The sequence below is a fragment of the Leucoraja erinacea genome, chromosome 38, assembly GCF_028641065.1.
Source record: "Leucoraja erinacea ecotype New England chromosome 38, Leri_hhj_1, whole genome shotgun sequence".
NCBI classification, from domain to species: Eukaryota; Metazoa; Chordata; class Chondrichthyes; order Rajiformes; family Rajidae; genus Leucoraja; species Leucoraja erinaceus.
The window spans coordinates 11076609-11088740 of record NC_073414.1 but is presented as its reverse complement, the minus strand read 5'-3'; the positions used below and the strand labels follow the sequence as shown (position 1 = coordinate 11088740).

Sequence of the window (12132 nt, the reverse complement as noted above, 5' to 3'; positions counted from 1 at the left end):
CTCCAGCACTTTGTGTCGTTCCTACTTAAAACTGGGCGGTTATGCCGCTGGTCTGCACCAGCGAGCCATTCTTCATCCGTTCACGTGGCTGTTGTTGCGGGAAAAGGAGGAGGCAGCGATGGGAGGGGGGCAAGTATGGGGGTGTAGGAAGAGGCTGAGTGGACAGAGCGATGGAAAGTGGAGGAAGTGCCGTTGTTGTCAGCGGGCGGAAAGTGATGTCCCCAACGGTTACAATGTGAGATGCAATAACAGCTGTCTCACTGATGCTGTCTCACTGGTGGGGACGAAGGGTTTGCTGGTGCACCTTTAGAATTAGGGGTGGGGTTGGAAGTCGAGGCTCTAAATGGCCAGGGAGATGTGCAAGCTGGGGTGGCATTGGCAAGTCTGTCTGCTATATCCAAAATGCATTACAAAGGGATCCTGAGATGGAGATAAGTTTGATTTCCTAAGGTGCAAATCCACACAGAATACTTTTTAAACAGCAATTTATATAGGCAGGCATAAGTACAAACCTCAGAAACTGAAATGAACAGCAGTAGCATTAGTTTTATACGGGGGATTTTAAGTATTTCTGTCTCTTTTGATATCACCACATCTGTCACTGTACTGTGCACTGTTAAATGAAAATACACTTGGCAACATTTTCACTAGGACCCCTCCCCAGTAATTTTAGGAAAAACATTATGTTTCATTCGAATGAAAAAAAATATATATTTACAAATACTGACAGTTATTACTGAATTAATGCTTGAATGTCAAGATATTTAATGCTCCTTCTTAGGATAAGCTGCCATTTTGTAACAATAGATGTAGGAGGGACGGGCTGACTGCACCAACATTCGTGGGCAAGAAAGCTGTTTATGACACGTGCAGGAACTGGCTGAAATAACAGAATTGAGAGGAACAATGTTCTTAAAAGGCTCCAAATACAGCTCTGGGAAACAGATTGACTGCATGACAAGAGTCAGTAGGTCCTGCCACCTGGGGTCTTTGTTTATCGGAAGAGGTAGCTTCAACATAACTGTTGAGCTTTGTCCCAAGAGGCTTTTGGAAAGATTGCTGAGAAGGAGTTGTTTGTTTACACACTGTTTAGCATTTTGCTAAAAGCAGGTGCTGGGAAGTTTATAGACTTTTATTTCCTCACTTAAAATGTGCCTCCAATATCCACATTTCATTATAACCCGGCCAAAGGAGTAATCTTAAAATCATGAAGGGTATAGATAAGGTGGATGTTTTTTCTCAGGCCGCAAGAGTGAAAAAAAATGCCAAAGGTTTAAGATGCGAGGGAAAAAGATTTAAAGCAGCTAAGGGGCTATCTTTTCACACAGGTGATGTGGGCATATGGAACAGCTGCCATAGGATGTGGGAGAGGCAGATAGAGTTACAATGTTTAAAAGTCATTAGACAGGTACAAGGATAGGAAAGGTTTAGCGAGATATGGGCCAATTGAGGCAAATGGGATTCGCTTAGGAAGACAACTTGATCAGCATGGGCGAGATGGGCTGAAGGGCTTTTTTCCCTGTTGTACAATAACTCAAACCGAGTCAAGAGTGTTTTATTGGCATACTAGACCACCAGGACCACCAGGACCTACCCAGGTCGTAGAGCAGAGCCATGGCCTGGAACTCGGCCTGGTTCTCGTACTCGGCCCGGCCCTGGCTGTGGACTCCAGCTGTCAGCTCCGAGCCCGTCCCTGACTCAGGCTCTTCCTTGGTTCCAGGTGCCCCGGTCACTCTCCCTCTCTACCCCCTCACTCTCCATCCCTCTCCCACTCTGCCCTTCTTTTTCGTCCCTGTCCCAAGCACCGGGCACAGCTCTCACTCTAGCTCGAGCACCAGGCTCGGCTCCAGCCAGGCACCACCGTCGTCACCAGGTGTGGGGCGCCGGCAGCTGCTGCCACTCTCAGTGCTCGCAGTCCTTGGATCCAGCAGCGGCTTCTTTCTTGGCACCGGTTATGGCCCCATCCCAAGCACCGGGCACGGCTCTCAATCTGGCTCGAGTACCAGGCACGGCTCCAGCCAGGGCCCGCGGCACCACCCTCGTGACCGACATCAGCTGCCGCACGAACACTGGAGTGCCCCTCCCTCCCGGAGTGTCCCGGTCCTGCCTTGTGAGTGTATTGTGATGTCACTCAGGTTTTTTCTTCCAAAAAGGGTGAGTTTTCGGGTTGTTTTTAAAACTTTAAACGATTAAAAACTTCAGATAGGTGGGAATGCAATGGGAAGATGTTTATCGCCACGACGGGAAAAATGTGATGAGATGGGAAGGCTGGGGCCTAGAGTTCTGAAGAAAATAGGAAAATTAATCAGATTGACACACACACACACACAGCCACAGAGAGAGTTTTATAATAATACTAGACTATGTGCAGACCCATTAGATCTGCTCCCCCAACGCACATGTTCCCTACCCATAGTCCCCATGGGAAGCATAGCCCTCCAACTCAAGCCGTTCCCGAATGTAAGGTTCCACACTCCACTGCCTCTCTGAGCAGTGGGCTTTATAAAATTATTCTAATTGCACTTCCCCTGCATGTTGCTATAGCAATTCGCCCTCCCCCTCCTGTGAGGTGAAAATTTCAGTGTTCCTGCTAGCCGAGCCATTGTGACATCATCAGTTGAAGCTGGTCATTCTAAATTCAAAGTATTTTGATTTTTTTTAAACATTAATAGTAATAAGTCGAGAAATAAAGCATAAAATGTTCAGTGAAAATATGAATCAGAATATGTAAAAATCTTGTTAAAGTTGACATTTTTAAAACCTTAATTGCGAATAACGAAAAATATAGGATGAAATCTTCAGTGAAGCTGATCACTGCTACCCGAGCCATTGAGACGTCATCAGTGAAAGCTGGTCGTTTTAAATTCAATGTCTTTTGATGTTTTTAAACTTTTACTTTTAATCAGTAATAAGTCGAGAAATAAAGCATAAAAGGTTCAGATAAGGTGCTCTTGGCCTAGAGGGGAAATATGTGAATCAGAATATGTAAAAATGTTATCGTATTGCATAGTGTTTTCACAAAGATGTAAAGACAACCACATATACACACGTACAAGATCATACTTTTGAAAGGTCAATGGAGTTCGATCAAAGGGAAATGTAGTTTCGATCGGATACGGCAGTGGGATATTATCTTAATAGTGGGATCTCTCAGCCACAGCAAAATTGGTATTAGGACAGGGCCTACAATCAATTTAGGTAAACCGACTAAGAGCTTCACTCAGGAAAGATGCTACTGAACTACTGTATTCTGGATGGGGGAAACTGGTTGTTCACTCAGCATCAGCAGAGAGACCACTGAGACATTGATGACAGCCAGGAACTTAACTCACTACGAGTTGTGTCTCATTGAACGGTTGGAAGTTTGATTCCCAGGATGGCTGCGAATATACATAGGGTTTAGATTCGATAGAATGACAGGGAAGGCTAAATCTACTGCCAGTGGTCATACTAAGATTACAGTAATCTCACAACTTCTAGTAGCTTCTTCTCTACACAATAAGGATTTCTGGATTGTTGCCATTTACACCAATTAAATCCTTTGTGATGGCTCTACACAGCTGGTGTTGGGCTGCTGTAAACATGCACAGCAGGGGGAAACTCCACGTCAACAGCGTTTCTCTGGATACTTTCAAGAGAGAGCTTGATAGGGCTCTTAAAGATCGCGGAGTCAGGAGATATGGCGAGAAGGCAGGGACGGGGTACTGATTGTGGATGATCTGCCATGATCACATTGAATGGCGGTGCTGCCTTGAAGGGCCGAATGGCCTACTCCTGCACCTATTGTCCACTGTTTCCAAAATGTTTAGGTGCCCAGACAAACACAAATTTCACATGACTGGACTGTGGTCGAAATGGGTACTCTGAGAGTGAATTCCTGTTAATCTTAAATATTCACTGTTCAACAATAATTGGTGTGTAATGGATCTTAGTACAGCATCAATCTGACAATTCATACCCTGACATTGACATGCTTTTTCCAAAACCAATCAATAATTTAGCATTATATTTCAGTCATTTAACCTGACAGAAGTGCACCATACAAACATTTCAGCCTACGTGTCTCCAACTCTTTATTCAGTGCTCATCCATTTGCTGCCACTTAGTCCCCAGCCTACTAAATCTTGGAAATTTAAGTAGACTCAAGGAACTACAGATGCTGGTTTACCAAATAAGACACAAAGTGCTGGAATAACTCAGCGAGTCAGGTAGCATCTCTGGAGGACATGGATAGACAACGTTTCGGGTTGGGACCCTTCGAACGTTGCCTATCCATGTTCACCAGAGATGCTGCCTGACTTGCTGAGTTATTCCAGCAATTTGTGTCTTCCTTGGGGTTTGTCCAGATGCTTCATAGATTCATACAACATGGAAACAAGCCTTTTGGCCCAACTCGTCCAAGATGCCCCACTCAAGCTCGTCTTATTTGCCTGTGTTTGGCCACTAATCCTCTAAGCCTTTCCTTTCCATGCTCTTAGTCCAAATATTTAAAAAATGTTGTTATTGTACATGCCTCGCCAACTTCTTCTGGCAGCTTATTCCATATGCCCTACACCTTCTGTGTGAAAAAGTTGCCCCTATTAAATGTTTCCTCTCATCTTCAAGTTACAGAGTCATGGATGTTAAATGTTGTGAGAGCAGTATTCTGTCATTTGAACTTTTCAGCAGAAGTAGTAAATTATTTATGCTCATAACTGTGGAATCAATTGATAGGCCAGACTGTAGAACTTTCTCGTTCAGTGGACACGGAATTGAGAACTCACTGTGTTCAAAATGCAGCAGTACAGAGAAGAACCACAAACTCACTCACCTGCAGGTTTGCATGAGAGCTTGCATACTTTGAAAGAAACCAGTCTCTCTTTTCTCCTTCAGATAGTCTAGCATTTTCTAAACAAAGGGCAGAACCGGTAGACAATCACATTTTGTTGTAATGATCAACTTTTCATTTTTAATTATTTCCCATAGCTTGGGCTTCTCTTGTGGGAGACAAACATTTACGGCTTAACCAAAATGAGATTAATAACCCTTCAAATTAATAGGTTTACCAGGCTTCTTCAGAGAGCTGTTAGAAGCCAATCCCATTGTTGTGGAACTCGGGGACTAGACCAAGAATTCATTCAACCATAGAGTTGTACAGCATGGAAATAAACCATTCAGTCCAATTTGGCCATGATGGCCAATGAGTACCTTTCCGCATTTACCCCATTGTCCAGCACTTGATCCACAATTCTCTATGCCTAAGCAATTCAAGTGTTCTTCTAGACATTTCTTAAATACTGTCAGTGATGCAGTTACAACAATTCTTCCAGCTGTGTACTCCAATTCTCTGGGTGAAGAAGATCCCCCTCATAGGCCTTCTGAATCTATTGCCCCTTACTCTAAACCTATGCCCTCTTATTTAGTCTAATACAGAGAAATGTTTCCTGCAGTCCACCCCATTTCCGCCCCTCATTATTTTATGTACCCGGGTCATGGTCCTGGTTAACGTACTTACCTTCTCCAGACTTTGCTCACAACTGAACTGCTCCATCACAAGCAACAAAGGTGAATCTCCTCTGCATCTTCTCCTGCACTATCCCATCCTTCCTATAGTTCGATGACCAGAATTGCATGCAGTACTCTAGTTGGGATCTGCCTAAGGTTTTATAAAGTTGAACATAACCTGCCAACATGTATTATGCCTCGACCAATAAAGGCCAGGATTCCCAATGTCTTCCTAACCACATTATCTAACTGCATTGATGCCTTTAAAGATCTATAGTCTTGCACTGTGACGTCAATCAATCTTTGAAGTCTGAGCTTCATCTGTACTACCAAAATGCATCATCTCTCACTTGTCTGGATTGAAACCTATCTGCCATTTTTCTGTCTATCCCAATAAAACATTGATTTCTTATTGCAGAATATGACTACCTACCAACAACTCTGCTAACTTGTACATCGTCCGACAACTTACTGACCTTGCCGCTCACATCCAAATTCATATGAATAAAAAACAGGGGTCCAGGCACCAATCCTAATAAGACTCCATTAGTCACAAGCATCCTATTGCATGACAGCCCTCAACCATTATTCTGTTCCCTATTGCCAAACCAATGTTGGATCCAATTTGCTCACTTGCCCTGGATCTCATTGAAGCAACTCCAATATGCAACCTGTCAGAGGCTTTCATAGCAAGAGGATTTGAGTATAGGAGCAAGGAGGTTCTACTGCAGTTTTACATGGCCCTGGTGAGACCACACGTGGAGTATTGTGTGCAGGTTTGGTCTCCTAATTTAAGGAAGGACATTCTTGCTATTGAGGAAATGCAGTGTAGGTTCACCACATTAATTCCTGGGATGGCAGGAATGACATATGATGAAAGAATGGGTCGACTGGGCTTAAATTCACTGGAATTTAGAAGGATGAGAGTGTATCTTATAGAAACATATAAAATTCTTAAGGCATTGGGCAGAATAAATGTAGGAACAATGTTCCTGACGTTGGGGGAGTTCAGAACCAGGGGTCACAGTTTAAGAATAAAGAGTAGGCCATTTAGGACTGAGATGCAGAACAACCTTTTCACCCAGAGAGTTGTGAATCTGCAGAGTTCTCTGCCACAGAAGGCAGTGGAGGCTAATTCACTGGATGTTTTCAAGAGTTAGATAAAGCTAACGAAATCAAGGGATATTGGGAAAAAGCAGGAACGGGGTATTGATTTTAGACGATCAGCCATGTATCAAATATTCTATATTTCTAAAGTCTTTATAAAAATCCATATAAATCACATCTACCACCCTGCCTCAGCAGATCTCTGTACATTTGTAAACTAGATGGGGTTTTACGATAATCCAGATATTTACTTATTACTTAATTTACCTGATCAGCTTAATATGAATTTTCTTCCTGCCAAAATAGAACTTGAACCCTTGAAATATTTTCCCTATGGAGTGTTAAGCTGGTCCTGATCACAATCCAGGCATTTCCACGTGCTAGCTAGCATACCCTGTATATATTGCACATTACTGTCACATAACTGTTTGACATTTATGATAATAAATAAGATATTCAGCATATAGTTTTCTACCTGTTGGACTTCATTATTACCGCCATTCAGAATGGAAATACCAAGCTTTAGAGTTGAGGAAACCATTGCACCAGGCTCACCTGTGAAATGGAGCAGAAAGAAAATCGTGGCAAGTTATCGTAATTTAACCAAAGCTAGTGCATCGGCAACAGCAATGTCACCTAGCACGTTCCAAATTTTAATTTATTTTCTTTTGCGAAGTTAAATGCGAGCTTCAAATCTCCTGACAGTTTTGTTGTCATATTTTTCAGGTTTATATGGAATGTAAAATAAACTATTTAAAATGCACTAGCCTAGAACTTGCAGCAGAGTGTTCCCTTAGTATCCCAAATGTCAGGCATAAGTATAAGCATAAAGGATGTAGACACAAAATGCTGGAGTATCTCAGCAGCATCTCTGTCGAGAAGAAATGGGTGATGTTTGGGGTTGATACCCTTCTTCAGACTCTCCACCTTCTACCTTGATTTAAACCAGCATCTGCAGTTCTTTCCCACCCATTTTGTCCTAAGCATAAAGGATGTCCTCTCTATACGAACAAGGGCAATCAATAATGAATAAAAAATAATCAAAAATGACGCCTCAAAGTCCCCTGCAGCAGATAGTAAAGCATTGGTATTCCTGCAGAATTTGTCCCCTGATACAGATAGGACCATCAGTGATTGCAGTCAATGAAATCAAAGCTAAAGGAGAAAATGATTTATCTTCACATGCTATTTCCAGTTCACATGCTAGGTCCACTATTTCTTCCCTTAGGACACACATGTAGTACTAAAATACTTTAGCAAGTTCTAACTCAAATTATTACTCACACGTATTTCATTCTTTAAGAGCTATTACTGTTATGCTGGCATAGAAGAATAACAATAAGGCTTCTACTATTGATACTGGTGATATATATTAGATTGGTGAAATTGAAAAGTAGACATTTTCTAAAATTCATACCCTTGCATGCACTAATCATCTGTAGAACCATCTCAGCAGATCCACGGCTGTGTAATCTGGACTGCTGGTAGAGAAGTCTTTGTTTCTCCATCTCCTTTTCCTATAAAAATAAAGAAAAAAACTTTATAGTGTACCTTTCATGCCTGATGGTGTCTCATAACACTAACGAAATACATTGCAAATGTAATAACAACCTGATAATGATAAAAAAATGTTATGCATGGACCATTCATTCTGAAATGATTCGTCACGGAGACCAGGCACGTGATTCAAGGGAATCTAGCTGACTTGGTTCTAGTTTATGGAACCCCGTGCTAGCAACCTGCTTCAGAACCATTTCAATCAATAAAAATGAACCCAAATTGAAGCTCTCAATCAGTTTTCCACAGCTTTCACACATTCAATGTCACAATTTCTATACATCCATCGTAAAGCAAGGTTGACTCTCTGTGTGCTTAATACAAGGTGAAGGGCACCTCACTAGAACATCTAAATATGATACCATAAGGCCATAAGACCGGAGCAGAATTCAGCCATTCGGCCCATCGAGTATATCCCTGTCAACCTCATTCTACTGCCTTCCGGTAACTTTTGACACCCTTACTAATCAAGAACCAATCAACCCTTACCATCAGGGGGAGGTAGAGGAGCCTGAAAGCCATGACCAACAGAATAAAGATTAGCTTCTTATAACCATATAACAATTACAGCACGGAAACAGGCTATCTCGGCCCTTCTAGTCCGTGTCGAACACTTATTCTCCCCTAGTCCCATCTACCTGCACTCAGACCATAACCCCCCATTCCTTTCCCGTCCATATAACTATCCAATTTATTTTTAAAAGATAAAATCGAATTTGCCTCCACCACCTTCACTGGAAGCTCATTCCACACAGCCACCACTCTCTGAGTAAAGACATTCCCCCTCATGTTACCCCTAAACTTCTGTCCCTTAATTCTCAAGTCATGGCCTCTTGTTTGAATCTTCCCTACTCTCAGTGGGAAAAGCTTATCCACGTCAACTCTTGTCTATCCCTATCATCATTTTAAAGACCTCTATCAAGCCCCCCCTTAACCTTCTGCACTACAAAGAATAAAGACCTAACTTGTTCATCCTATCTCTGTAACTTAGTTGCTGAAACCCAGGCAACCAGGGACTAACTCTACTGAACGTTTTTCCTTCCATTATTTATTATGTAAAAGAACATGTGTGTTATGATTGTGTTTATAGTTTGTTCGGTTGTTTGGTTGTCCGCGAGCATTGCCACTTTCATTTCACTGCACATCTCGTATGTGTATGTGATAAATAAACTTGACTTGACTTGACTTGAACATTCTAGTAAATCTCCTCTGTACTCTCTCTATTTTGTTGACTTCCTTCCTATAATTAGGCGACCAAAATTGTGCACCATACTCCAGAATCGGCCTCACCAATGCCTTGTACAATTTTAACATTACATCCCAACTTCTATACTCAATGCTCTGATTTATAAAGGCCAGCACACCAAAAGCTTTCTTTGCCACCCTATCTACATGAGATATCACCTTCAGGGAACTGTGCACAGTTATTCCCAGATCCCTCTGTTCACCTGCATTCTTCAATTCCCTACCATTTACCATGTACGTCCTATTTTGATTTGTCCTGCCAAGATGTAGCACCTCACACTTATCAGCATTAAACTCCATCTCCCATCTTTCAGCCCACTCTTCCAACTGGCATAAATCTCTCTGTAGACTTTGAAAATCTACTTCATTATCCGCAACCCCACCTATCTTAGTATCATCTGCATACTTACTAATCCAATTTACCACACCATCATCCAGATCATCGATGTACATGACAAACGACAGTGGACCCAACACAGATCCCTGTGGCACCCCACTAGTCACTGGCCTCCAACCTGACAAACAACCATCCACCATTACTCTCTGGCATCTCCCATTCAGCCATTGTTGAATCCATCTTGCTACTCCACCATTAATACCCAACAATTGAACCTTCTTAATCAACCTTCCATGAGGAACCTTGTCAAAGGCCTTACTGAACTCCATATATACAACATCCACTGCTTTACCCTCATCAATTTCCCGAGTAACCTCTTCAAAAAATTCAAGAAGATTAGTCAAACATGACTTTCCAGGCACAAATCCATGTTGACTGTTCCTAATCAGACCCTGTTTATCCAGATGCTTATATATATTATCTCTAAGTATCCTTTCCATTAATTTGTCCACCACTGACGTCAAACTAACAGGTCTATAATTGCTAGGTTTACTCTTAGAACCCTTTTTAAACAATGGAACAACATGCGCAGTACGCCAATCCTCCGTCACTATTCCCATTTCTAATGACATTTGAAATATTTCTGTCATAGCCCCTGCTATTTCTACACTAACTTCCCTCAATGTCGTAGGGAATATCCTGTCCGGACCTGGAGACTTATCCACTTTTATATTTCTCAAAAGTGTCAGTAAAGTGTTCTTCACAACAACAATTACGTTCTTGAACATTACACAACACTAACCTCAGCAACTATGAACTTATATGAAATGTCTTTGGTTGCACTAAGAACTTTGTGGGTTTTTGGGCTGACATAGAAAATAGGCGCAGGAGGAGGCCATTTGGCTCTTCGAGCCAGTACAATCATTCATTGTGATCATGGCCGATCATCCACAATCAGTATCCCGTGCTTGCCTTCTCTCTATATCCCTTGATTCTGCTAGCCCCTAGGGCTAACACACTAACATCTAACACAAATTCACAACTCTCTAGGTGAACTCTCTCGTATTAGTTATCAGTTTACTGATTTTTAAATAAAATTATGACCTATTTTCTGTGTGTATTGCATTTATGGTCCTGTTAAGCCGGTGCAGTAAAGGATTTAATTTTTCTGTTGTCAATATATATGACAATTAAAATCAAACTCTTGACTCTATTGATTCCTGAAATCTTGGAATTCCTTATCAAGCAAAATGTACAGATATTTACAACACATGAAGTGCAGGGGTGCCAGTAACGTCCAGAACCAGTGAGAAAATATAATTTCCTCATTAGTATATTGGTCAGTATCCCCGCTAGTCATGCTGGAAACTGGGGCTCAATTGCCTGATAGGGAGACAGTTTTATGTTTAAATGGTTCAATTTCCTTGGTGTAATATCATCAACGATCTGTCGTGGACCAACCGCATTGTTGCGGCAGCCAAGAAGACACACCAATGCCCCTACTTCCTCTGGATACTGAGGAAATTTGGCATGTTTGACAGGATATTCCCTAGGACATTGAGGGACGTTAGTGTAGAAATAGCAGGGGCTATGGCAGAAATATTTCAAATGTCATTAGAAACGGGAATAGTGCCGGAGGATTGGCGTACTGCGCATGTTGTTCCATTGTTTAAAAAGGGGTCTAAGAGTAAACCTAGCAATTATAGACCTGTTAGTTTGACGTCAGTGGTGGGCAAATTAATGGAAAGAATACTTAGAGATAATATATATAAGTATCTGGATAAACAGGGTCTGATTAGGAACAGTCAACATGGATTTGTGCCTGGAAGGTCATGTTTAACTAATCTTCTTGAATTTTTTGAAGATGTTACTCGGGAAATTGATGAGGGTAAAGCAGTGGATGTTGTGTATATGGACTTCAGTAAGGCCTTTGACAAGGTTCCTCATGGAAGGTTGGTTAAGAAGGTTCAATGGTTGGGTATTAATGGTGGAGTAGCAAGATGGATTCAACAGTGGCTGAATGGGAGATGCCAGAGAGTAATGGTGGATGGTTGTTTGTCAGGTTGAAGGCCAGTGACGAGTGGGGTGCCACAGGGATCTGTGTTGGGTCCACTGTTGTTTGTCATGTACATCAATGATCTGGATGATGGTGTGGTAAATTGGATTAGTAAGTATGCAGATGATACTAAGGTAGGTGGGATTGCGGGTAATGAAGTAGAGTTTCAAAGTCTACAGAGAGATTTATGCCAGTTGGAAGAGTGGGCTGAAAGATGGCAGATGGAGTTTAATGCTGATAAGTGTGAGGTGCTACATCTTGGCAGGACAAATCAAAATAGGACGTACATGGTAAATGGTAGGGAATTGAAGAATGTAGGTGAACAGAGGGATCTGGGAATAACTGT

At 41.9% G+C, this 12132-nt stretch overlaps 1 protein-coding gene across 5 annotated transcripts in view; it reads right to left on the bottom strand.

The window, feature by feature from the left end:
- The window catches only part of LOC129714278 (ryanodine receptor 1-like), a 525269-nt gene that overhangs the window by 90305 nt on the left and 422832 nt on the right, over nt 1-12132 (bottom strand). For all 5 annotated transcript variants that reach the window (XM_055663830.1, XM_055663832.1, XM_055663834.1 and 2 more), the window contains 3 exons: nt 8009-8108; nt 7067-7146; nt 4811-4887 (listed from right to left, as the gene is read on the bottom strand). In XM_055663830.1, the coding sequence (XP_055519805.1) occupies nt 4811-4887; nt 7067-7146; nt 8009-8108 (257 nt within the window). The remainder of the gene's footprint in view (nt 1-4810; nt 4888-7066; nt 7147-8008; nt 8109-12132) is intronic.